Source organism: Aegilops tauschii, chromosome 3 (assembly GCF_002575655.3).
Source record: "Aegilops tauschii subsp. strangulata cultivar AL8/78 chromosome 3, Aet v6.0, whole genome shotgun sequence".
In the NCBI taxonomy this organism is placed as follows: domain Eukaryota; kingdom Viridiplantae; phylum Streptophyta; class Magnoliopsida; order Poales; family Poaceae; genus Aegilops; species Aegilops tauschii.
Genome location: NC_053037.3, coordinates 490936587 through 490961532, shown reverse-complemented (window position 1 = coordinate 490961532; position 24946 = coordinate 490936587). Strand labels below are relative to the sequence as shown.

The 24946-nt window shown below is 43.7% G+C and overlaps 2 protein-coding genes across 2 annotated transcripts; one reads left to right on the top strand and one right to left on the bottom strand.

Annotated features, from left to right (window-relative positions):
• Positions 1 to 3829: 3829 nt before the first annotated feature.
• Positions 3830 to 6057, top strand: LOC109743883 (uncharacterized). Its single transcript, XM_020302968.4, has 2 exons — positions 3830 to 4071; positions 5058 to 6057. Exons 1-2 carry the CDS (start codon positions 3951 to 3953, stop codon positions 5804 to 5806), a joined length of 870 nt encoding a protein of 289 aa, XP_020158557.1. The 5' UTR covers positions 3830 to 3950; the 3' UTR covers positions 5807 to 6057.
• A 728-nt stretch (positions 6058 to 6785) lies between these two features.
• On the bottom strand, positions 6786 to 8348 carry LOC109743884 (transcription factor DIVARICATA). The gene is made up of 2 exons (XM_020302969.4): positions 7536 to 8348; positions 6786 to 7295 (listed from the first exon to the last, which is right to left on the bottom strand). Exons 1-2 carry the CDS (start codon positions 7877 to 7879, stop codon positions 7112 to 7114), a joined length of 528 nt encoding a protein of 175 aa, XP_020158558.1. The 5' UTR covers positions 7880 to 8348; the 3' UTR covers positions 6786 to 7111.
• Between the last annotated feature and the right edge of the window lie 16598 nt (positions 8349 to 24946).

The following is a 24946-nucleotide window of genomic DNA, read 5'->3' as shown; positions in this document are numbered from 1 at the left end:
CAACTTGGCTAGTAAATAAAAATGTCAAAATCACTCAGAAAATATCAAATATGCAAAAGTAAAAAATAAAAATGCATCCACTTTTTATTGACCTTTATATTTGCGTCAAACTATTTTCTTTTGTCATGGTGTATCCTATATAATTAAATATGTGATCCTCACTAGTAGGCTATTTTCCTAAACATGCAAATATGACACCTCAACATGCAACTATGCACAAATATGTATGATACAATTATATAATAATCCAATAGAATAAATTATATGCATGTTTAGTTTAGTCATCCTATTATTAATTTAAAATACGCATGATTTATACAACCAAATCTCATATAAATATAGACAATCCGAGATAGCACAACTATGTATAATGGGTTGGTCACCCCATATGACTGGTAAGACCAAAAGAGGTCTGTATCAATATATGAATAATGATTAACGGACAAAACATCTTTTGAACAAAGAGAACTAAATGACTGTCTATATTAGATAGAATTCGTAGAGTGGTTTTATCCCGATACCATAAAAAGGAATGGGGTCACAAAATTGCAATGCACATAGCTTTAATAAGTGTAACACCACAGTGCATCAAGTATTTTAACACCTTCATAGACTCGTTAAAAGATGTGTGTTTCGTGGCATCAAAAGGAGACCATCGGTACAGGATATGTTAGTGCCTTGGTGCACCTCGATAACCCCCAGTAAATTCAAACATGTATTCTTCCCTTGTTGTTCAGAAGATAAAACAAAATGCGATGAGCAGAATTTAGCCGGACTGGTGATGCAGAAACTCACCGGTTGATGGTGCTGCGTCGACAGAAATGATCCTCCGTCGGCATGATGGCACTGTGGTGTTTGTAGCTTAGAAATTCATCTTCGACTGCAATGATGGTTTGAAGGCTGAGATATACGCGTTTGATGCAGGGGATAGGCTTGGCACTCCAACATTGAGAGGGCACTATAATTGTTCAATCAAATTTCATTGAAGCTCTGTCAAGCCTCTCCGAGTAGACCGAGCAGGTTTGCATATGGGCAGTTAGTTGCAGAGATCAAGTCTGACATGCTTACTCGGGAGTTTATCCCTCATAAGTTTAGGCGAGAACAAAATAGAATAGCAGTTTGTTCGGCTTTATATAGTCGTGATGAATGAGCCGCTGCTATGTGCCTTGGTCAAGGACCTCCTTGTATAGAGCAGAAATTCCCTCTTAATGTAGCCCTATCATTACTGAACAAAACTCCTTATTCACCGCAAAAAAAAACACAAACTTATAATTGCAGTCCTATATGAAACATCTTTTCTCCCATTATCTTCTTCGTTTGAATTCTTCGCAAAAAAAAATCTTCTTCGTTTGAATATGTGTTTTCTCCCATTCTGTTTACCTGTGTGTGATTGGACTTTGCACAAGTGCTGATCCATCGATGGATTAGCTGGACGGTCGCAACCGACGATCCGGCGTCCCTCTAAACCGCGACCGGGGAACCGGCCATATAACTTGGGGCTATTTTTTTAAATAATACATTTTTTTAATTAATTTTCATAAATATTACGCTGGATAAAAAAATTCAAAAATAATACACCGTCGGCCCGTTGTAGGCCGACTGGGCCTAGTTGGCCCACAGCAGGCCGATTGGACTCCAGTCGGCCTACAGCTGGCCGAGTGGCCCCTATCGGCCTACTGTGCGCTGATTGGGTCCTGTCGGCCAGCTGTAGGCCGACTGGAGCTAATTGGCTCGCTGTGGGCTAATTGTTTTTGCAAAAAAAGTAGGCATAAAAAATATATGTTTAAAAAAATATTAATTATGTAATTAAAAAATGTTAAACGTGTATAAAAAAATGTTCCTGATGTATACAAAAAATGTACAATATATATGCAAAAAAGTTGACATAAAAAATATGTTTTAAAAAGTGTTAAGCATGTATTTAAAAATTGTTAAATGTGTGTATAAAACATGTTCCTTATTTATACAAAAAATATAGAATGTGTATGAAAAAAAAGTTGACACCAAAAAAATATGTTTGAAAAAAAATGTTAATCATGTATTTGAAAAAATGTTCCTTATCTATACAAAAAATATAGAATGTGTATGAAAAAAGTTGACACCAAAAAATATGTTTGAAAAAAATGTTAATCATGTATTTGAAAAAATGTTTAACGAGTACACAAAAATGTTTCATGTATTGGAATGAAAGGTTAAACGTGTATAAAAAAATGTTTCAGCTCCGGATCCGGTATGGGAGCATCACGGACCTAAGTATGATTGGTTGCTCTTTTTGTATGGAACTGGAACATTTTTTTCAAACTTATTTTTTTGGTCTCAACTTTTTTTCATACACATTATATATTTTTTTGAATAGATAAGAAACATTTTTTATACACACATTTAACAATTTTTAATCATGTATTTGAAAAAATGTCAACTTTTCAAACGTATTTTTTGGTGTCAACTTTTTTTCATACACATTCTATATTTTTTGTATAAATAAGGAACATTTTTTATACACACATTTAACAACTTTAAATACATGCTTAACACTTTTTAAAACATATTTTTTATGTCAAATTTTTTGCATATATATTGTACATTTTTTGTATACATCAGGAAATTTTTTTTATACACGTTTAACATTTTTTAATTACATAATTAACATTTTTTAAACATATTTTTTTATGCCTACTTTTTTTTGCAAAAATAATTAGCCCACAGCGAGCCAGTCGGCCTGCACCGGGCCGACGGTGTATTATTTTTGAAAAAAATTTACCCAGCATAATATTTATGAAAATTAATTAAAAATGTATTATTTAAAAAAAATTAGCTAACTCGGGCCAATGGAGGCGTACAGGCGCGTAAATGGGCACTGGCTCGCTTGGCAGGCACGACTCGAGCACCACTAATCAGGAGGCCAAAATGCGTCGTATGGCCAGTTTTAATGAGGCACAGAGATGAGTCAATGAACCATATATGGCTCGTGCTCTGCACCCGCGGCATGTGACGGATCCGCCTTGCCTGCTCCCTTCCCATGCTTCCATCTGTGCTTCCACTTCATCCTACGGTTGTCTTTTTTTCTTTTTCCTTTCTAATCTAATCATCTCCCCTCCTGATTTTAAGAGGGTGGGACCGGACGTTATTTTGTTCCAATCAAATCAAGCCACGTATGCGGGAGCACGGATGGGCACACGCCCGACGAGCAGGCCAGTCTCGTCCGCATGTCACGGCCTTTACGCCCCCGCCAGAATCTTTTAATTCAAGATTTATGCGCGAGCCAACCGGAAGAAGAAAGAAAAAGAGGTGGCGTGCAATGCACACCGACGACAGGGAAAAAAATTATATGAGACCAGGTCTCACGGTTAGCAGGTGAGACCCGCCCTGATGGATGACACGTGGCATTCACAAATCTCAAAGCATCTAATCTCTCCCCCTTGATTTCAAGTGGGGGTTGGGTGGATGCTTTGTGATTTGTGAATGTCATGTGTCATCCATCAGGACGGGTCTCGCGTGAGACCTGGTCTCATAGAATTCTTTTCCCCGACGACAGGGCTGCACCTATACGGAAAATGCAGAGAAGAATTGGCCACCAGTATTTTTTGAGAACTTTCGCTTCAAGGAAAAGAATTGGCCACCAGTAAATTGGCTACAGTCTACGAGCAGAGACATTCGGTGGTTTGGACGTCTGGACGATCACGTGCTCTGTGCTTTACGATTCGCACAACGAACCCTCTGGGCTTAGGCCTGTACTCGGGCCGGTTAAGGTCAAACCACTATGGCTATGGGCTAAGGTGGGCCGGTTTAAGGTTTGTTTTTTTCAGCCAGGAGAAGAGTATATCGACGATTTTTCCCTTAAGGAAAAGAGGTTGGAATTCGGAAAAGAAAGGAGAGGCGAGGGGGTGGAGCAGCAGGGAGAGAAAGTAGTGGCCTGCGCGTGCACGCACGCGCGACGAGGGAGGGAGGCGATGGAGGGCGCCCCGAGGGCAAACACGCGGCGCCGGCGGCTGGTCGAGAGGGGATCAGATCGCCTGGCCTTCATCACCGGCCAGACGCGCGACCTCCCCCCCGACCCCGACCCCTACCCAGGTAACCGCCGCCGCAGGGGACCGATTTCCAGTTTCGGGGTAATATCCAGATCGCCTGCCTGCTGCGTTCACGCCAGATTGATTGGGCTAGATTGTAGCCGTGTCTAGGAATTGACCATTGAATTCAGTTTCGGGGGATTTTTCCCGGTTTATGCGTTGTAGGGCTATTCGATTAGTTGCTAGATTTAGAATATCTGGTGCCAGGCACAGATTATGGATTTTGCAGGTTTTCCTGCCGCGGAATCAATCTTAGGTTTCTGGATCACGCACCATGGGAGTTTCGTAATTTAGAGTGTTGGAAGCGGAGATTATGCTGGATGCGTAGCCTTGTGCTTCTTCTTCAGATATTTTCCCTGCCTGATAGGACGCGAATGTGTGTTGGTATATGGCCAAGCCATTCATGGGGAGCTTCTACCTGAAGTATTGATGCTTCTTTCGGGGAATTGGTTAGAAAAATTCACCGTATGCATCACTGCATTTTGGCGATTATTAAGGTGTGTTGGTACATATGGCTTAAACCATCTCATGAGAACCTTCTCCCCAGACCAGGAGGTATTGAGCATCGTTGCATCAGCTCATTGAGCACGTCTCTGTGACTCTTCTTAGAAGAGTTGCGATTAAGAGATTCCTCTATGGTGCATCTTAATCAGACAATCGTTAATCAGCTATCAAAGTGCCCTTTCCTATGTTTTTGCTAGTTTTATGAGCAACTCTTTGGGTCTTCCTGTCTTATATCTATCACGATGTCGTCTTCGACCCACTAGATTGCTTTCTGGTCCATAATTCTCCCTGTCTGTCCCTTGTAGCCTCGCAATGAGCACACGATGCTTACGGACTCCTTGCGTTCTTATTTCGTACCTTATTAGTTGATGCCAGTTGAACCATTTGAATGCTCTTTGCCTTATTGCATACAAATCTGCGTAAATGTTAAAGCATACCCTATGCCTTCTTAAACACTATGTGATCAAAGTAGTTGCCATCTTGCAGATTCACCGGTTGCTGAGCCCCGTCTACAACCCAAGCATAAAAGCCACAGTAGCGAAGGCGACCTACTCCACAAATTCAACGTAAGCAGTGCAGTTCCTGAGATCCAGCCAGTATATGAGCCGCCGTTGCTGCGGAGCCGTGATGATGATGAAACCCTCAACAAGAGGACTTATGATTATGGAGCAGCAAGTGTGCAGCCTAAGAGGGACATGGAAATGAGACCAAGATCTGTGCCTCCGAGGGACATGGGATCTATGCCTCCGAGGGACATGGGATCTGTGCCTCCGAGGGACATGGAAACAAGACCCAGATCTGTGCCCCCAAGCCAGCCTAACCAAGCAGACGACTCGTCTTGGTCTCTGGATACTCTGAAGCAACTCGTGGATTTCACGCCGCAGGAGATCACCCAGGCCATCTCAGCCACAGAGCTCAACCGCTGCTTAGCATCCATTCTCATCGCCTTCATTGTGGTTGTTTCTAACTGGGGGCTGGACGTTGGTGGCACCATCACCAGAGTATTGGTTTGCACGAGGCCGCTCCTGTTCCTCATCATAACGAACGGAACCATCGTCATGTCGTTGCTGATGGAGAACAGGGACCCCAATGCGAGGGGCAGACAGGCCGGCATCAGCCTTGGTTCTGATGGCTTAGGGCTGATGCTGGAGCTCGGGATGCTGCTACAGAAGGCGTCTGAAGCTATGCTGATGGACTTCAGCATTTGCGCTGTCATCATGATCTGTTTTCTTTGATTCTGAACACCCTGGTCATGTTTTCTTGGATTCTGAAGAGAATTTAGATAGTTCGCGGAAGCGCATGTAGAATTTCTTTTTCTTTTGTTGCTATATCGTACTCTTATGTCTATTTATCCGATCTTGTAACACCGTCTCTGGCTCGATTTTGATTTACTTCTGTACCACTGTTTCGTTTGTATATACGCTTATACAGCTTGCTGGGACCGAGTTCAACCAGGTACTATCTTCTTTTTTCCGGGGAACCGGGTCTACTATCTTCCAAGAGATTTTATTACTTGCGTAATAGTGTTCTGTGTGTATTTATACGCTTACACAGTTGTATTTGTTGCTGTATGGGGGGTCCATCACTAATGTGTGGATTATCAGTTTATCGCCCAGAAAACTTCTAAACAGTTCTTCTGAGAATTTCTTTTTTTGCTATGGTACTTTTTATTTTGCGGGGAGGTCTTGCTATGGAACTCTGGTGTCTATTTTTTCGATCTTTTAACATCATCTGAATTTTGATTTACTTCTGATGGGGTGTCGATTGATCAGTGAAGCTGTACCGTGATGTGATGTGTGGATCATCGATTTATTACCGAGGAGAAAATATTGCAACCATTTCTTGTGGAAGACCAAGAAAGCATATTGTCAATGCGGTGCAGTCCACGCCCCACAGGTCAGCTGAATGGCATAGAGACAATCGACGACGGAGGAGCCGCGGAAGCGGTGGGGTTTCTTTTGTTTTGAGTCGTGACCGCTGTACGGCGGTGCGTTGCAGACAAGAAGAATCCCTGAAAGGTTGGACACTGACAAGTGGCGCGCACCAGTAACACACGTGCCCGGGAAGCCCTGCCGTTTATGACACAGAGGAGTTCGCCGACGACGAAACACATGTCGCAGCTGCGCGCGTGTCCATCACCGGCGACACCTGTCATTCATCTCATGGAGCGGAACGCATCACTGTACAAGATTATCCAGCCCAGCCCTGACAGCATGACACAGAATCATGATCCATAGAAACAGCGACGCCTGCACTGCATCTGCATCGACACGGACATTTTTTGCCACGTCAAACCCCATTAGTTGTTCCACCGTGATGGTAAAATCTAGCTAGACACTAAACCATTTGCTGGCCGGGAGCCACAGCCTCCGTCCGCCCGAGCCAAGCTGTTCGTCAGAGTCTTCTTAAGGCTAAGTCTAAGTACTAGTGGTAGTAGTAGGATATAATGTACACGTCGTCATGTAAGTAAACTAGGATAAGATTGTGGGAGTAGTGGCGACTGATTAAACAAGGGAGTGCGTCGCCGTCGACTTGGGTGGTCAAGGGGTGGTGATGTCGTGGATGCTCTTGCGCTTGGAGTCGCGCGTGGCGGCGTTGGCCTGGCGGATGAAGTACTTCTGCGCGTGGCTGGCCACCTGCGTCGGCGTCCGGCTCCGCACCGCGAACCGCGAGATGTTCCTCCAGTCCCCCCGCCCGTACTTCTCCAGCCCGTCAAGGAACAGCCTGCGCACACGCACACGCACACGCAATCCAACAAGGAAGAAGAGTCAAGGCGGCTGCTGTTGGGTCGCTGGCAGGTCGGGCCCACGCGCCAGCTGGGGCCTAGGAGGAGCTCGTTGGCTTCTCCGCTTGAATGAACAAAGCAATGCGGAAAGATGGCCGGAAGAATCTCGAACCACCACGAACGGCGACGATGATTGATGGCTGAACAAAAGAGAAGGGCTTTTAATTGGGTACACGTACTTGTGCTCCTCCTCGGACCAGGGTATGCCGCGCCGGCGCTCCTCGCCGCGGGGCTTGCCGGCGCGGCGGCCGGGTGCGGCGGCGGCTGTGCAGCCGTCGTCGTCGTCCCAGCAGCCGGGCGTGTCCACCGCGCCGCGCTCGATGAGGTCGACGTCGGCGACGAGCGCCTGGTAGTGCTCCCAGGCCTCCTGCGGGGTGCGCCCCGGGAGCCGCGCCGCGACGCGCTCCCACCGGTCGGGCGCCTGGTCCGGGAGCGTCACCAGCGCCGCCTCGAACGCCTTGTCCTCCTCCTTGGCCCACGGCCTCCTCGCCGCCGGCGCGGCCTGCTGGTAGTACAAGTCCATGGCTGGCCTCTGGTCTCTCTGGCTCTCCTCCCTGCGGCGACGACACGACACCCAGGTGCCAGGTGCGCGGCGCTGCGCCAATTAACTAGCGCGCGGGTCGGGGGTGGCGTTGCGTGTGCTCGTGGACGGGGTGGCTGGCTGGGCGGCGCCGTGTGGCTGCTTGGTTTGGTTCGTTGTTGCGCGTGGGAACGGAATTCTGCTTTATAAAGATCGGCGACGGGCGCACCCGGGCTCGGCCCTGCCGGGACCCGAACGGGGAATCCGGTGGTGGGCTGGTGTTCATTCAGCTGCGCGCGCGCGGGCGCACACGTTTTGGGCGTGCGGGCGGGCGCTCGGGTGCGGGTGGGATGGGGTGGCGTGGCGTTCGATGGGTGACGCGTGTGGGGCGCTGGACAGCGCGGCCGCGGCGGTAAAGGTGAAACGGAGGTCGGCCGGCCGGCCGGGTGCGGGGAATAGAATATGGGAAGGCGGTTATTGGTTTGCTGCTTCCGGTGGATTTTCCTCGGCTCCCTCGCCGGGGTTGACGTTTCAGTTCGTTTCCGGGATTATCTGAACAGACAGAAAGATGTGCCAGGATGCAATGGATGATTGGCAACGGGAATAAGTTCGCTGTTGGGGAGCTGTACCTGTAGCGCGAATCGACAGAGATTGCTGGTATGGGTTTATCGGAGAATTGAAGATTTTCATCCGCATCTAGTTTTTTTTTTTTTGGATTTTCATAACCAGCGAACGTTTGCTGGGAGGGCATGTCTAATCGAATGATTTTGATGGTAATTTGTGTACTCGTGGATGACAATTTTTTTTAGCAAGCATAACAAATTTGTTTAATTCAGGTTTTTTTCAAGGATTTGCCGTGCTTCACAAAGGAACTTACAATCCTCGCAACAATGGGATTTTCCTAGGAATTATTAGATACAGTGAACCCCGCCTCTTGTGATTCTGTACGGTAGAGGGGCGATCAGGTGTTTTGTAGAGCGCTCTAGCGCGACCGCTCAATCTTCCTCCACTGTGGCTGAGAGCGACGACTTCTTCCCGGATGTCGACCACCTAGTCAGCAACATTACAAACGACACACCTGCATCTTCTTTCACTGCACTGTATAATCTCATTTTCCTCTCTGTTAGGAATTGCATCTGGCCTACTACTTTTATCTATCGATATGGATATGATGTATGTATGTCATGTACCCAATTGCATGGTTTCTTACATCACTTTGTTACTTGATGAGATTATCATCTATGTTATGATTATCATGTTTCATCTACCGCTTTAATCGATTAAACGTAGTGAAAAAAATCCTCAAATGTTCAACAATTCAAAAACAATGGTAGAAATAAATTTTTGTAATCTAAATATATAAAAACAGCAAGGTAAGAAATAACAAAAATGAGTAAAACGGTGTCTCGGTGCTTGGAAATAAGGCTTAGGGTTCGTACTTTCACAAGTGCCAACTCTCAAGATCATGATAATCCCTCAAAAAGTGCAGCAAAAAATTACTCCAATACTTTTATCGGAGAAAGTAGGATGCAATCACGTAGGTGCGCTTAACAGAAACCCACCCCAAAGTTGTCTTTCCAATCATAATCTATTGAATCACCCCTATGATCGTCACAGGTAGTCCCAGAAATCATACTATGACAACACAATATGATGCTATCGTTCAACTTATGCATAGAGTACCCCAATGTCAGTACAGATATCCACATGTTAATTACTAGACATGCATCATGTAATCTGAAATCCAAAATATTCAATACAAAATAAAAAAACTTGAAGGAGAAAGTCTCAATTCAAAAATAATAGAGGGGGAAGGATCATATGATGCAACTATATTAACAAATCTCATGATACAATCAAGATCGGAATCTTTCAAGAACATGAGATAGAGAGATCAAACACATAGCTACTAGTACATACCCATAGTCCCGAGGATAAACAACTCACACATCACCATGAGAGCGGAGAGGGAGATTTTGGCGATGGTGATGACAGAGATGTCCCCGACGGCGTCCCGACACCACTGTAGGAGAGGGGGAAGGGCCCCTCCTTCTTCTTCATTGGCCCTCCAGGGAGAGATGGAGCTTTCCCCTAGATTGGATCTTGTTTCTGGTTGAGCACCATTTCTTTTATATCCGAGATTCGTGACTCCGATCGGGCCGAAATTTTTAAGGGGATTTCTTTCCACAAAATTGATTTCGTGTGGGCAAAATACATCACCCAATGACATAGGGATTGCTCACGCAGCCAAGGGCCTGGCCACATGGCATGGCCATGTGGGGACCTTGTGGCTCCCCCGAACTGCATATTTTGGCTACAAATGTCTTTTATTCCATAAAAATCCACAAAAAATTCAGCGCATTCCGGCCCCATGAACTTTTTACCTATATTTCCAAAAACACTAGAAAACATGAATTGGCCTTTGGCACATGATTAATAAGTTAGTCCAAATAAATATTGTGCCAAAAACATAAATAAATGATGTAAATACAATATGAATATTTCATAAGTTATAGATATGTTTGAGACGTATCAACCGCTGTGTGGTTGAGCATGCTCATGAGATTCAGTCACTCACTAAGGAACTTGAGCACTTCAGTTGTGTGTTACCAAACAAGTTCATTGCAAGAGGCGTCATTGACAAGCTTTTCTCCTTCATGGAGGAATTTTTCGACCTCTCTGAAGCACAAGAGATAGGAATTTACTATTGTCAATCTTATTGGCACTCTTGATATGGAAGAGAAGGCGAGGGCGAAAGATACACGTGCTCGTTTTGCAAGAAGGAAATTCTAGTGCAAACTTGATACAGAAGACTAATTTCCAACCCCGGAAAATCACGAACAAGAACAACTATGCCGGCATAGGAGAGTTTGAATGCAAGAACAAGCGCCAAAGTCTACCAACTTCAAGAAGTAGAAGGAGACCTATAAGAAGAAAGGAAAATGCGATTTATGCGGTGGAGAAGATCATTGGGCTTCATCCTGCAAGGACCGCTAGGACATGCGTCAGAATGAGAATAGAGGCAAGACCTCTAATGTTGTTATTGATGATGTTGGGATTAAAGAAGTCGGGTATGGTAAATTTCCTATCGTTCTTTCAGTACGTCATTCTCCTGATTAGTGGGTTGATATGGGTGCCAATATACATGACATGTTTTCTTCTTATCTTGTCAAAAGAACTACACCTGTGTTGAAGGGAAATGAGTCACATGCTTCTGTTCATGGTGTTGGTACGGTTGATCTGAAGTTTATTTCAGGAAAGATAGTGCAGCTGAAGAATGTGCATCATGTCCCTTCTATAAATATTAATCTTGTCAGTAGCTCTCATTTGTCTCGAGATGGCTATAAGTTGTAGTGTCTAAGTGTGGAAAATTTGTTGGAAAGGGCTATGAGTGTGGAGGCTTGTTCCGCCTATCTTTGTCAGACTTCTACACTTAAGTTATTAATCATGTCTGAAGTGAAACTGAATCAAATGTTTGGCATTCATGACTTTGTCATATTAATTTTGGTTGCATGAAGTGGCTAGAAAATTTGAATTTAACCCCTAAATTTACAATCATTAAAGGTTCTAAGTGCCAAGTATGGTGCAAGCAAAGCAACCTCTCAAGTCTCATACGAGTGTTGAAGCGAGGAATTTGGCACCAATACAACTCATACATTCAGATCTTTGTGAGATGAATGGTGTGCTGACTAAAGGTGGAAAAATATATTTCATGACTCTGATGAGTCTACTAGATATTGCATCATATATCTGTTGAAGATAAAAGATGAGGCTTTGCACTACTTTAAAATCTATAAAGCCGAAGCAGAGAATCAACTCAATGGAAATATCAAGAGGCTTATGTCGATGGTGTTGAAGAGTATTTTTCCAACGATTTCAATTTATTCCATGAGGAACATGATATAATCCATGAGAGGACGCCTCCCTATTTCCCTTGGTCAAACTGGGCAGCTGAACGAAAGAAGCGCAATCTAACTGATTTGGTTAACGCCATGTTAGACACAGCGATACTTTCCAAGGAATGATGGGTGAGGCTTTGATAATTGCAAGGTTATGTCCTAAATAGAGTTCCCACAAAAAAATAAAGAGATTACCCAATTTTAGGAATGGGAAAGGAACTTGGAGTTGTTTGCTGAAAGTCGGCGTGCCAATCCCAAGAAACTGTTGATTGTGTTTTCTGGGCTATGTTTTTTATATCATTTGCTATAGATTTCTAGTGGTGAAATCTGAGGTACCTGACATGAATGTTGGTACAATCATGGAGTCGAATGATGCAACTTTATTTGATGATATTTTCCCTATGAAAGATGTGCTTAACAGTTAACTCATCTAGTCAGAGGTCAAAGACAACTCCTGAACCTTTTGTTCCATTGGAACATTCTAAGAGGGAGCACACTAAGATTCCCAAGGAGGATGACAATGAAGCTCCTAGAAGGGGCAAGAGACAAAGGACCGCAAAGTCCTTTGGTGAATATTTCATGGGACTTTTCCATTTGTGTCCCTAACCCGAACCCACTACTCAGATTTGCCCCTAATTTCGAAGCATGCTCAAATTTGCCCCTCTGACGTTAGTTCCCCTTGTAGAAATACCCTTCCGTGTCGTTTCCTTCCGGTCAAAGGGCTTTGACCATCTAGTAGACGTTTGCTGGACATTGTTGCCCCTACCTCCATGTGTCACTTATGGGTGGGCCCACTCATCCATATATCTTTTATAAGGAAACAACTCTCTCTCCTCTCTCTTTAACTTACGGGTGGGCCCCCTCGTCCATAGAAAAAGGAAACAACTCTCTCTCTCTCGTCTCTTTCACTTACAGGTGGGACCTAACTAGAATAAACTAACAGAAAAAATTAAATAATTCTCTGATCATCTCCGTCTCTCTCACCTTTGACGGCGGCAGGGCACACGGTCAGAAGCAGCCTCACAGGAGTGTGGTGCCCCACAGCGTCGGCCCCTCCTGCCCCCTCTATCTCTCTCGCCCACCCTCTCTCTCCCTATCACCCTATCCTCTCTTGTCCCCTCCCTATCTCCTGCACGTCCTCCATGCCCGTCGCCGCTGCATTCCTTTGAGCGCGACCAACAGCTTCCTCGTGCTCAATCTCCATGTCCTGGAGCTCCATAGGGAGCCTCTCCTCCGAATTGCGTGGTGAATCTTGTTTGGGGTCGCCTATAGAAAACACCCGGGACCTCGACCTCCGCCACGACCGTAGCTCTTTCCCTCCTAAATTTGTGCGCCCAAGCCACCATTGACGTGTGTTACTAGCATGACTCTAATATCACCATCTTTATATCTCAAAACAAATGCAAGGAATCAAACTTCTCATAGTGTTCAATGCTCTTTATATGAAAGCTTTTATTATATCCCTCTTGGATGCCCATCATATTAGGACTAAATTCACAACCTAAGCAAATTACCATGCTGTTTAGAGACTCACAAAATAATATAAGTGAAGCATAAGAGTTCAACGATTTCTATAAAATAAGACCACCGCTGTGCTCTAAAAAGATATAAGTGAAGCACTAGAGCAAATTGCCTAGCTCAGAAGATATAAGTGAAGCACATAGAGTATTCTAATAAATTCACGATTCATGTGTGTCCCTCTGAAAAGGTGTGTACAACAAGGATGATTATGGTAAACTAAAATGCAAAGACTCATATCATACAAGACGCTCCAAGCAAAACACATATCATGTGGTGAATAAAAATATAGCCTCAAGTAAATTTACCAATGGATTGAAGACGAAAGAGGGGATGCCATCCGGGGCATCCCCAAGCTTAGATGCTTGGTTGTCCTTGAATATTACCTTGGTGCCTTGGGCATCACCAAGCTTAGGCTCTTGCCACTCCTTATTCCATAGTCCATCAAATATCTACCCAAAATTTGAAAACTTCACAGCACAAAACTCAATAGAAAACTCATGAGATTCGTTAGTATAAGAAAATAAATCACCACTTTTGGTACTGTTGTGAACTCATTATTTATTTATATTGGTGTAATATCTACTGTATTCCAACTTCTCCATGGTTCATACCCCCCGATACTACCCATAGATTCATCAAAATAAGCAAACAACACATAGAAAACATAATCTGTAAAAAACAAAACAGTCTGTAGTAATATGTAAACATCGAATACTTCTATAACTCCAAAAATTCTGAAAACTTAGGACAACAGATGCAATTCATATATCAATCTTGTGTGAAAAAATTAGGATTTTATCATGCTTCTGTGAATTTAAACAATTCTGTTACTGGATGCAAAAGTTTCTGTTTTTTAGCAAGATCAAATCAACGACATACCAAAGTATCCCAAAGGCTTTACTTGGCTCAAACACTAATTATAAACACCAAAACACAATTAGTACAGAGGTAATAATGTGTATTTATTGAAAAACAGAACCAAAAACAAAAAAAACATAAAAATAAAATTGGGTTGCCTCCGAACAAGCGATATTGTTTAACCCTCTAGCTAGGCATAGAACATAGATCTAGGTATTGTCATCTTTGGTATTAAATCCATAAGTATCCCTCATAATAGATATATGGCAACTTAATTTTCTTTCTTGGAAAGTGTTCCATGCCCTTCCTTAACGGAAATTGAAATCTAATGTTTCCTTCTTTCATATCAATAAGTGCACCTATCGTTCTAAGGAAAGGTCTACCAAGAATAATTGGACATGCAGGATTGCATCTATATCAAGCACAATGAAATCCACGGGCACATAACTCCTATTTGCAACAATAAGAACATCATTAATCCTTCCCATAGGTTTCTTAATAGTGGAATCTGCTAGATGCAAATTTAAAGAACAATCATCAAATTCACGGAAACTTAACTCACCACATAAAGTTTTTGAAATCGTGGAAATGCTAGCACCCAAATCACACAAAGCAAAGCACTCATAATCTTTAATTTTAATCTTAATAGTAGGTTCCCACTCATCGTAAATCTTTCTAGGGATAGAAACTTCAAACTCAAGTTTTTCTTCAAAAGATTTCATCATAGCATCAACGATATGTTTAGTAAAAGCCTTATTTTGATTATAAGCATGAGGAGAATTCAACATGGATTGCAACAAGGAAATACAATCTATCAAAGAACAATTATCATAATTAAAGTCCTTGAAATCCAAAAGAGTGGGTTCATTGCTACTTAAAGTTTTGACCTCTGCAATCCCACTTTTATCAATTTTTTCATTAAGATCTTTAAACTCCGAATCATTGGGACACCTTCTAGCTAAAGTTGACTCATCTCCAGTCCCATCTTTATCAAGATTTATATTAGCAAACAAAGATTCAATAGGATTCACACCAAGCACTTTAAGATCTTCATCATTATTTAAAGACTCAGGTTTAGCGGCCATCTTGTTTACCAAAGTAGTTTGTTTATCGGAAATTTGGCCTACTAAGTTTTCAACCTGAGCAAATTGAGATTTAAGACCATAAAACTCCTTAGTAATATCATCAAGCTCTTTATTAATATACTCCATCATAGTCTTTTGTTCTTTAATCTCGTTCCTAAAGAAACTATTATGCTCAAATTGTAAGGACAAGAAGCTTTTAGCATTATTTTCAATCTTTTCCAACCTCCTATAATAAGGATCAAAGCTTTTGGGTTGAGCCATACGGGCAAACAAGCAAACGGAAAGCAAATGAAAAGACGAGCAGAGGACGGCGAATAAAAAAGGCAAATCCTTTTGTGATTTTCTGAAAACTTTTTTAAGTGGGGGAGAGGAAAACGTGAGGAAAATGGCAAATAATGTAACGCAAGAGGTGAGAGTTTATTATGGGTACTTGGTAGGCTTGACGTAGAACCTCCCCGGCAACGGCGCCAGAAATTCTTCGTGCTACTTCTTGAGCTTGCGTTGGTTTTTCCCTTGAAGAGGAAAGGGTGATGCATCAAAATAGAGATAAGTATTTCCCTCAGTTTTGAGAACCAAGGTATCAATCCAGTAGGAGGTACGAGCAAGTATCCAATCTATGCACCTGCACAAACAATCAAACACTTGCACCCAACGCGATAAAGTGGTTGTCAATCCCTTCACGTTCACTTGCAAGGATGAGATCTGATAGAGATAGATATAAAATATTACTAAAACGTAAAACAAAGTAAAAGCAAATAAACTGCAGCAAGGTATTTTTGGGTTTTTTGGCCTATAGATCTGAAAATATATGATGGAAAATAGACCCGGGGGCCATAGGTTTCACTAGAGGCTTCTCTCTTGAAAGAAAACATACGGTGGGTGAACAAATTACTGTCGAGCAATTGATAGAAAAGCGCAAAGTTATGACGATATCTAAGGCAATGATTATGAATATAGGCATCACGTCCGTATCAAGTAGACCGAAACTATTCTGCATCTACTACTATTACTCCACACATCAACCGCTATCCAGCATGCATCTAGAGTATTAAGTTCATAAGAACGGAGTAATTCCTTAAGTAAGATGACATGATGTAGAGGGATAAACTCAAGCAATATGATGAAAACCCCATCCTTTTACCCTTGATGGCAACAATACAATATGTGCCTCGCTACCCCTACTGGCACTGGGTGAGGACACTGCAAGATTGAACCCAAAACTAAGCACCTCTCCCATTGCAAGAAGAACCAATCTAGTTGGACAAACCAAATCGATAATTCAAAAAGAAATACAAAGATATTTAATCATGCATATAAGAATTCAGAAAAGACTCAAATAATATTCATCGATAATCTAATCATAAATCCACAATTCATCGGATCTCGACAAACACACCGCAAAAGAGTATTACATCGGATAGAACTCCAAGAACATCAAGGAGAACATCGTATTAAAGATCAAAGAGAGAGAAGAAGCCATCTAGCTACTAGCTATGGACCCGTAGGTCTGTGGTAAACTACTCACGCTTCATCGGTAGGGCAATAAGGTTGATGTAGAAGCCCTCCGTGATCGAATCCCCCTCTGGTAGATCGCCGAAAAAGGTCCCAAGATGGGATCTCACGGGAACAGAGGCTTGCGGCGGCGAGAAAGTATTTTGGTGGACGCTTCTGTTGGTTTGGGAATATTTTAGGATTATAGAGCTGAGAGGGAGGTCGGTGGACTCCCGAGGGGCCCACAAGCCAGGGGCGCCCCCCTAGGGCGTGCCCCGACGGTTTGTGGAGTCCTCGGGACTCTTGTGGCCCCTCCCCAAGTCTTCTGGTCCAAGAAAAGTCATCGCAAAAGTTTTATGCCGTTTGAACTCCGTTTGATATTCATTTTCTCTAAAACTCAAAAACAAGAAAACAACGGAAACTGACGCTGGGCTCTAGGTTAATAGGTTAGTCCCAAAAATAATTTAAAATATCATATTAATGCATATGAAACATCCAAAACAGATAATATAATAGCATGGAATAACAGAAAATTATAGATTCGTTGGAGACGTATCATGCGTATATACATGATCATTGCCTTGGATAATGTCATGATTATTCGGTTTTCTATCAATTGCCCAACAGTAATTTATTTACCCACCGTATGTTATCTTCAAGAGAGAAGCTTCTAGTGAAAACTATGGCCCCTGGGTCTACTTTTATCATATATTAAAATTCAAAAAAACCTTGCTGCACTTTTACTTTATTTATCTTATTTTTTATTTATCTATTTATCACTAGGAGATTTAATCCTTGAAATTAACCGCCAAGTGATTGACAACCCCTTGTTCACGTTGGGTGCAAAAAGTTGTTATTTTGTGTGTAGGTGCTGCTAACGAGGTGTTGCTTGGTTCTCCTACTGGATTGATAACATTAGTTCTTAACTAAGGGAAATACTTATCTCTACTGTACTGCATCATCCCCTCCTCTTCGGGGAAATCCCAACGCAGCTCACAAGTAGCACAAAGAATTCTGGCTCCATTGCCGGGGAGACATCATCAACATCTATCAAGTACCCACGCATAAACTTTCATCTCCTTGCATTTACTTTATTTGCCTTTTGCCTATCATTTTCATCTCCCCCACTTCTATTTTTTTACAAAAGTACGAAAATATTTTTCCGTTTGCTTTTTGCTTGTTTACCTGTTCGTTCGCTTGTTATATTGTTTGCCTAGCCACGATGTCTCAAGAAAATACAAAATTGTGTGATTTCTCCAATACTAATAATAATGATTTTATTAGTACTCCTATTGCTCCTCCCGCTGCTAGTGCGGAGACTTGTGATATTAATGCCGCTTTGTTAAATCTTGTCATGAAAGAACAATTTTCTGGTAGTCGTAATAAAGATACTGCATCCCATCTAACAATTTCGTAGACTTTTGTGATATGCAAAAGAAAAAAGATGTGGGTAATGATATTGTCAAATGAAAATTATTCCCATTCTCATTGCAGGATCGCACAAAAAATTGGTTTTCATCTTTGCCACGAAATAGTATTGATTCTTGGGATAGGTTTAAAGACGCCTTTATTACAAAGTATTTTCCTCCTGCAAAAATTATTTCCCTTAGAAATCAAATTATGAATTTCAAGCAACTTGAGCATGAACATGTTGTCCAATCTTGGGAGAGGATGAAATTATTGACAAGAAATTGCCCTACTCATGGTTTAAATTTATGGATGATCATACAAAAAAATTATGCGGGATTGATTTTTGTTTCTAGAAATCTGTTAGATTCCGCCGCGGGTGGTACTTTTATGAAAATTACATTGGAAGAAGCACTACTACAAGATGCTGCTAACGCGACACTAGCTACAATCAGAGACCCTTTGACGAAACAGTGTGCGATGCAATAATCGCAAACGATGATGTAAAAAACCATCAAAAAAGGTGCAAAACGTTTGTGATGATGGATGCATCAAACACGGTTCAGATTTTAGTTGCGTGTGCGATGCAGGGCATACGATTCAGTTCAATGAACTGTTTGCGATGAGGCAGAAGAACAAAAACGGGCAGCCAGATGTACGTGTGTGCGATATACGGCATACAGTTCACTCGGATGAACAGTTTGTGATTAGGCGGAACAAAAGAAAAGGTCATTCAGATCAAGGTGTGTGCGATAGAGGGCAAACAGTTCACTCGGATGAACTGTTTGCATTGAGCCAACATAACAGAAACGGTTCAATATAACAGGACGTGTGTGATACACGACAAACAGGTCTGTAATCAGAAATGTGTGCAAAGACCGATAATAACACAGACGATTGCTTCTAATAAGACGTATGTGATATGCTCTGTCTACACAACATCTATTAGCCATTGGGCGAAGGGCGGTCATCCGGGTACGCCATAAGGATGCGAAGAGGCATCCTATATCAGCAAGGACTAGCTGTTCCACCAATAGCTCATCTAAGAGAACTCTCAAGTTAACTGTGCTCAGGCTGGACAGCCATCAGATGGGTGACTGGATGGGAAGTTGTCTTGATGTTAAATTAACTGATGGGATGGGTCATAGAGGTCAAATCAAATGACCTCTATGATCCATCCCATTAGTTAAATTAACCTCGAGGTCCTTGTTTTTTATTTTTTTATTTTTTAACACATGTTAAAGAAGGTCTACCGCATGACTTTTTGATAATGTGCGATACGTGGCATACAGTTAATCCATCCGACCTGTTTGTGATGGAATAAGCCATGTGTGTTGTGGGCAAACGCTTGCTAGTATACAACCGTTTGCGATCGATGAATTCATCACCAACGAGTTCCCTAGTGTGGTCCGTGTTCATCTGATCATCATCTACTTCTTGTGCTAGCTCGATTTTCCTTATATGCTAAGTTTCCATTAACTGATGGTGTTTTATGAACACGCCACTGTTTTCCACCGTTTCCTCACCTGTTTCCCGCCACCTAGCGATATTGCACATAAACCGGCGGCGCGTGACGCATGGAGGGAACAAGCACAACATGTAACACATCCACCTTTTCCAAGCATGCCAACCCACCAAAGCGCCGCCTTTGCCATCAACCTCGTCGACGAGGAAAACAAGAAGGCTCCATGGCCTGTTGAGGCCGAGGCGCTCCCCGGCAGCGCGATGGACGACATCGTGATGCGCGTCATTGCCAGGGTTGAACAGACCCTTGGCGCATGGCGCTTCAGCGCCGCAGATCAAGATAATCATGTCAGCGTTGAGAGGCTGCAACTCGCCGCACAACATGATCGATGGCGCACCACGGAGCAAGCTAGGCGCGCCTGCGCCGATAGGCCGCGACTCATCGCACGAGAGACCGTTGGAGCGCCGCAGAGCCAGAGGCGCGACGCGCCGCACAGCAAGAGCGGATCCATCGGTTCTTGCCTGCTGTCGACAGGGCGTCGCAGCTGGGTACACATCCAGTCAGTACCCCCATTCCTCGCCAGGAGTGGGCAGAGGCCCTCTGCGCCGTACTTGCACCAGAGGCCAGCCGCGCCGTTCTTACATCGAACGCCCGCCGCGCCGTTCGCATGGGTCACGCCGTTCGCCTTGTCCGCGGCCCGCTCGATGCCAACGCGCTGGTCGGTAGGCTCGACCGCCTCCTTGGCCCAGGTGTCCACCTGGGCGCAGTAGAGGAACATGGCCATCGCATCCTCGAGCTGGTGATCTCCGATGAAATAGCCAACTTGGAGCTCGAGATCGCGCTCCAGTACCACGAGCGTGTCGACCGCTTGGACGAACGCCTGCACGAGTTCAGGCAGAGCCAAGAGCTACCGTAGGCAAGGGCTGCTGGTCATGGTCTCAGGGACGCGTTTTATTTTTTCGAGTCGTTTCGACATGGATAGCTATGTATTCACAGCAATCATAGTATTGCTCTGTTTATTGCTCTGTTTCAAAGTGTGTACTCTGTTTTCCATTCTTATATGTTCTGTTTCAACGTGTGTATATATGCTTTCCATTCTGTATATGTGGATGATAACAACTAGATTCAAATTAGTATACAAAAAGAGATAGAAAATAGAATTCATAATATATATATTAATTGTTCATTAGTTCATCACAGAAATATATAATATCATCACATATAGGTGATACTTAACTACTAGGTACAATGCATAAAATTGAAAACGAACAATACTAAAACTAATAATCCCTCCTGGGGGCAGTATTCCGGCAGCCCCTCGCCAGTAGCTCCCGGGTGCATGGCGTCTTCCCAGCGTGGACGCAGTACTCCGCCTCCTCCGTCTCGCAGCGCTTGACGTACCGATCTGCCTCTTACTGGCGGACGAGCGTGAACGATTGCCATTTCGTTGGGTGCCCACCGGAGCTCCTCGTCGATGGGACGCTGGATCTTATCGGCCCACCTCCACATAGCAATGAGGTGCCTAGCGCCTTGGACCTTCGTCGCGAAGTACCCGTCTTCGTACACCTCATCCGCACGACGACGCGCCCGCCCCCAAAGCTCCACCGCCTCCTTTTTCCAGGCGGCATCACGGGCTTCACAAGCCGCCTGGTACTTTGCTTCCTCCTCCGCCATCTCCTTCTTGAACGCCATTTGCCAGGCTTTCTCAGCTGGCGGCAGCGACTTCCACTGACAAAGATTGTACTAGCCCCAAAACCAATCCAAAGTTGGGGGGTCTGGCGCAACCTCGTCCGGCGGCCCGTAGGGGTCCTTGTCGCTGCTCTTCGATTGAGCGTCCACGGGGGCGGCGACTCCTCGTTGGCGCGTGGGCAGACCGGCGGCGCCATGGCAGAGATTTGAGAGAGAGAGAGAGAGAGAGAGGGCGAGCGAGGGGAGGATGTAGATGAGAATGCAGGCGGGACGACGTGAGCAAGGTGGTATTTATTATGGCCGGAATCTAGATCGACGGGAACAGTACACACGCCGGTCGCCGGAATTTACGAGTAATGTAGTTTGAATTACACACGATTCCCGTAGCAAAATCCGTGTGTGAACTTAATAGCTGACGGTTTCCAATACCGAACCGTGTCTGATTAATAACCCCCGCCACTCACCTTCCAAACCTCGAGGCACAAAATAGAGTGCCAATCGTGTGGGGGCTGGTTGTCTTGCCAGATCTTTACATTTTCTTTTCTGAACACCAGATATTTACATCGTCTCATGATTTTTTAACTCGCACACAAGTACACAAAAAATATGATTTTTCAAACCGTTGGTTAGCCGTTGCATGTAGATGTAGTTCAAATTTGAATTACGGTCATTAAATGGCTAGAAAATCACTTAAATGTCTTTAAAAGGTCAAATGGCCCCTAGAATTTTCCAAATTTTCACATGACAGTTGTAGTAGTGCACGTTAAACATAGAAAAAATTTGAAGGCCGTAAGAGAAGCTATCTCCTGTTCGTCATCAAACATGCTTGTTCCCTCTCGGAACCACGAGCCTTCTAGTGAGTTGCTCCGGTTTGTGAGGGGTGTGTGTACAAACTTTCGTCAAACAGGCCAATTCTTTTACCACATCATCTTGGTGGCATGACATTACATCAAGCAAGGTTTCATGTTTTTCTGATCATTTTTAAATATTTTTGGAATTAAAATGCCATGGCACTCCATGCTTGTGTCCATGCCGTGAGATCAATATGTTTAAAAATTCCATCTAATTTACTGCACATGGAATTAACTCGCACACAAGTACACAAACATGATTTTTCAAACCGTTATGGTTAGCCGTTGCATCTAGATTTATTTCAAATTTGAATTACGGTCATTAAATGGCTAGAAAATCACTTAAGTGTCTTTAAAAGGTCAAATGACCCCTGAAATTTTCCAAAATTTCACATGACAGTTGTATTAGTGCACATTAAACGTAGAAAAAAATTTGAAGGCCGTAAGAGGAAGCTATCTCCCGTTTGTCATCAAACATGCATTGTTCCCTCTCGGAACCACGGGCCTTCTAGTGAGTTGCTCTGGTTTGTGAGGGGTGTGTGTACAAACTTTCGTCAAACAGGCCAATTTTTTGTCTCATCATATTGGTGCCATGACATTACATCAAGCAAGGTTTCATGTTTTTCTGATCAGTTTTTATTTTTCAGGAATTAAAATGCCATGGCACTCCATGCATGTGTCCATGCCGTGAGACCAATATGTTTGAAAATTCCTTCTAATTTACTGCACATGGAATTAACTCACACACAAGTACACAAATATGATTTTTCAAACCGTTATGGTTAGCCGTTGCATGTAGATGTAGTTCAAATTTGAATTACAGTCATTAAATGGCTAGGAAATCACTTAAATGTTTTTAAAAGGTCAAATGACCCCTTAAATTTTCACATGACAGTTGTATTAGTGCATGTTAAACGTAGAAACAATTTGAAGGCCGTAAGAGGAAGCTATCTCCCGTTCGTCATCAAACATGCATCGTTCCCTCTCGGAACCACGAGCCTTCTAGTGAGTTGCTCCGGTTTGTGAGGGGTGTGTGTCCAAACCTTCGTGAAACAGGCCAATTTTTTACCACATCATCTTGGTGGAATGACATTACATCAAGCAAGGTTTCATGTTTTTCTGATTATTTTATATTTTTTTGAATTAAAATGCCATGGCACTCCATGCACGTGTCCATGCCGTGAGACCAATATGTTTGAAAATTCCTCATAATTTACTGTTCTTGGAATTAACTCGCACACAAGTACACAAATATGATTTTTCAATCCATTATGGTTAGCCGTTGCATGTAGATGTAGTTCGAATTTGAATTACGGTCATTAAAAGGCTAGAAAATCACTTAAATGTCTTTAAAAGGTCAAATGACCCCTGAAATTTTCCAAATTTTCACATGACAGTTGTATTAGTGCATGTTTTAAACGTAGAAAAAAATTTGAAGGCCGTAAGAGGAAGCTATCTCCCATTCGTCATCAAACATGCATTGTTCCCTCTCAGAACCACGAGCCTTCTAGTGAGTTGCTCCGGTTTGTGAGGGGTGTGTGTCCAAACTTTCGTCAAACAGGCCAATTTTTTTACCACATCATCTTGGTGGCCTGACATTACATCAAGCAAGGTTTCATGTTTTTCTGATCATTTTTTAATTTTTTTGGAATTAAAATGCCATGGCACTCCATGCATGTGTCCATGCCGTGAGACCAATATGTTTGAAAATTCCTTCTAATTTACTGCACATGGAATTAACTCACACACAAGTACACAAATATGATTTTTCAAACCGTTATGGTTAGCTGTTGCATGTAGATGTAGTTCAAATTTGAATTACGGTCATTAAGTGGCTAGAAAATCACTTAAATGTCTTAAAAGGTCAAATGACCCCTGAATTTTTCCAAAATTTGACATGACAGTTGTATTAGTAGTACAAATTTTCTCATACATTTAAAACACCATCCATTGCCACTTTACTCCAAATTCATCTTTCACAGCTAATAACAAATATCCACAACATCACACACAGTTTATTTATAGGAACCGTTTGTGATGAAAATTTCTGGGTCTATTTAAGTCTTCCTCCTTAAGCTTCGCCGGCTCGTCTGCTCCAGTGCCGGCAACCCCGAATCCACGAATCTCGATCCCCATTGCCGCACCCCCTTCTTGCATAGATGACGCCGTGGAAACGCTTCATGAAGGCCCGTACAGTGGCCGCGTCCTCTCCGAGCGCCGCCGCCTACGCCGGGAGTGCGGCCGCCTACGCCGAGAGTGCCACCTGCATTGAGCGCGGCCGCATCCGCTGAGAGGGCGTCTGCGGCAGCCGACAGGGCAGCTGCAGTAGCCAAGACGGCTGCAAACGCCGAGAGCGCTCGAGCTGCCGTCCGTGCCGCTGATGTCGCACTGGCCCGGGTCGAGGCCAACCATGCCAAGATCGAGGATGCACACGCCAAGATATTCCAGGCCACCTCGGAATCCAGCATGCAACCCACGTCCGAAAAGGCGGCGGTGGCCATGGAGCACCTGCTTCCTCATGAGATCGCCGAGTGGGAGCTGGAGATACAGGAGGCGGTGGAGATCGAGGATCGCCGGGAGGAGCAGTTGCGCGTGGTCGAGGTCGAGCTAGAGAAGAGTCTGTCCATCGAGGAATCGGCGGTGGAGTACCAACGCGAGCTCTGGCGCAGCCATTACTACGAGTACTACAACCTTGAGGGCGGCGCCAAGGACAAGGACGAGGACGAGGACGAGGACACGGTCGACTTCAGCATGGGGGACGCGGAGTCCACCAACGGCAGCATGTCGCCAGGACAAGCCATCGA

Coding starts and splice junctions, on each gene's coding strand:
- LOC109743883 (XM_020302968.4), top strand. CDS start 3,951: ATGGAGGGCGCCCCGAGGGCAAACACGCGGCGCCGGCGGCTGGTCGAG. Junction 4,072..5,057: donor CGACCCCGACCCCTACCCAG/GTAACCGCCGCC, acceptor GCCATCTTGCAG/ATTCACCGGTTGCTGAGCCC.
- LOC109743884 (XM_020302969.4), bottom strand. CDS start 7,879: ATGGACTTGTACTACCAGCAGGCCGCGCCGGCGGCGAGGAGGCCGTGG. Junction 7,296..7,535: donor TGGTCCGAGGAGGAGCACAA/GTACGTGTACCC, acceptor GCGTGTGCGCAG/GCTGTTCCTTGACGGGCTGG.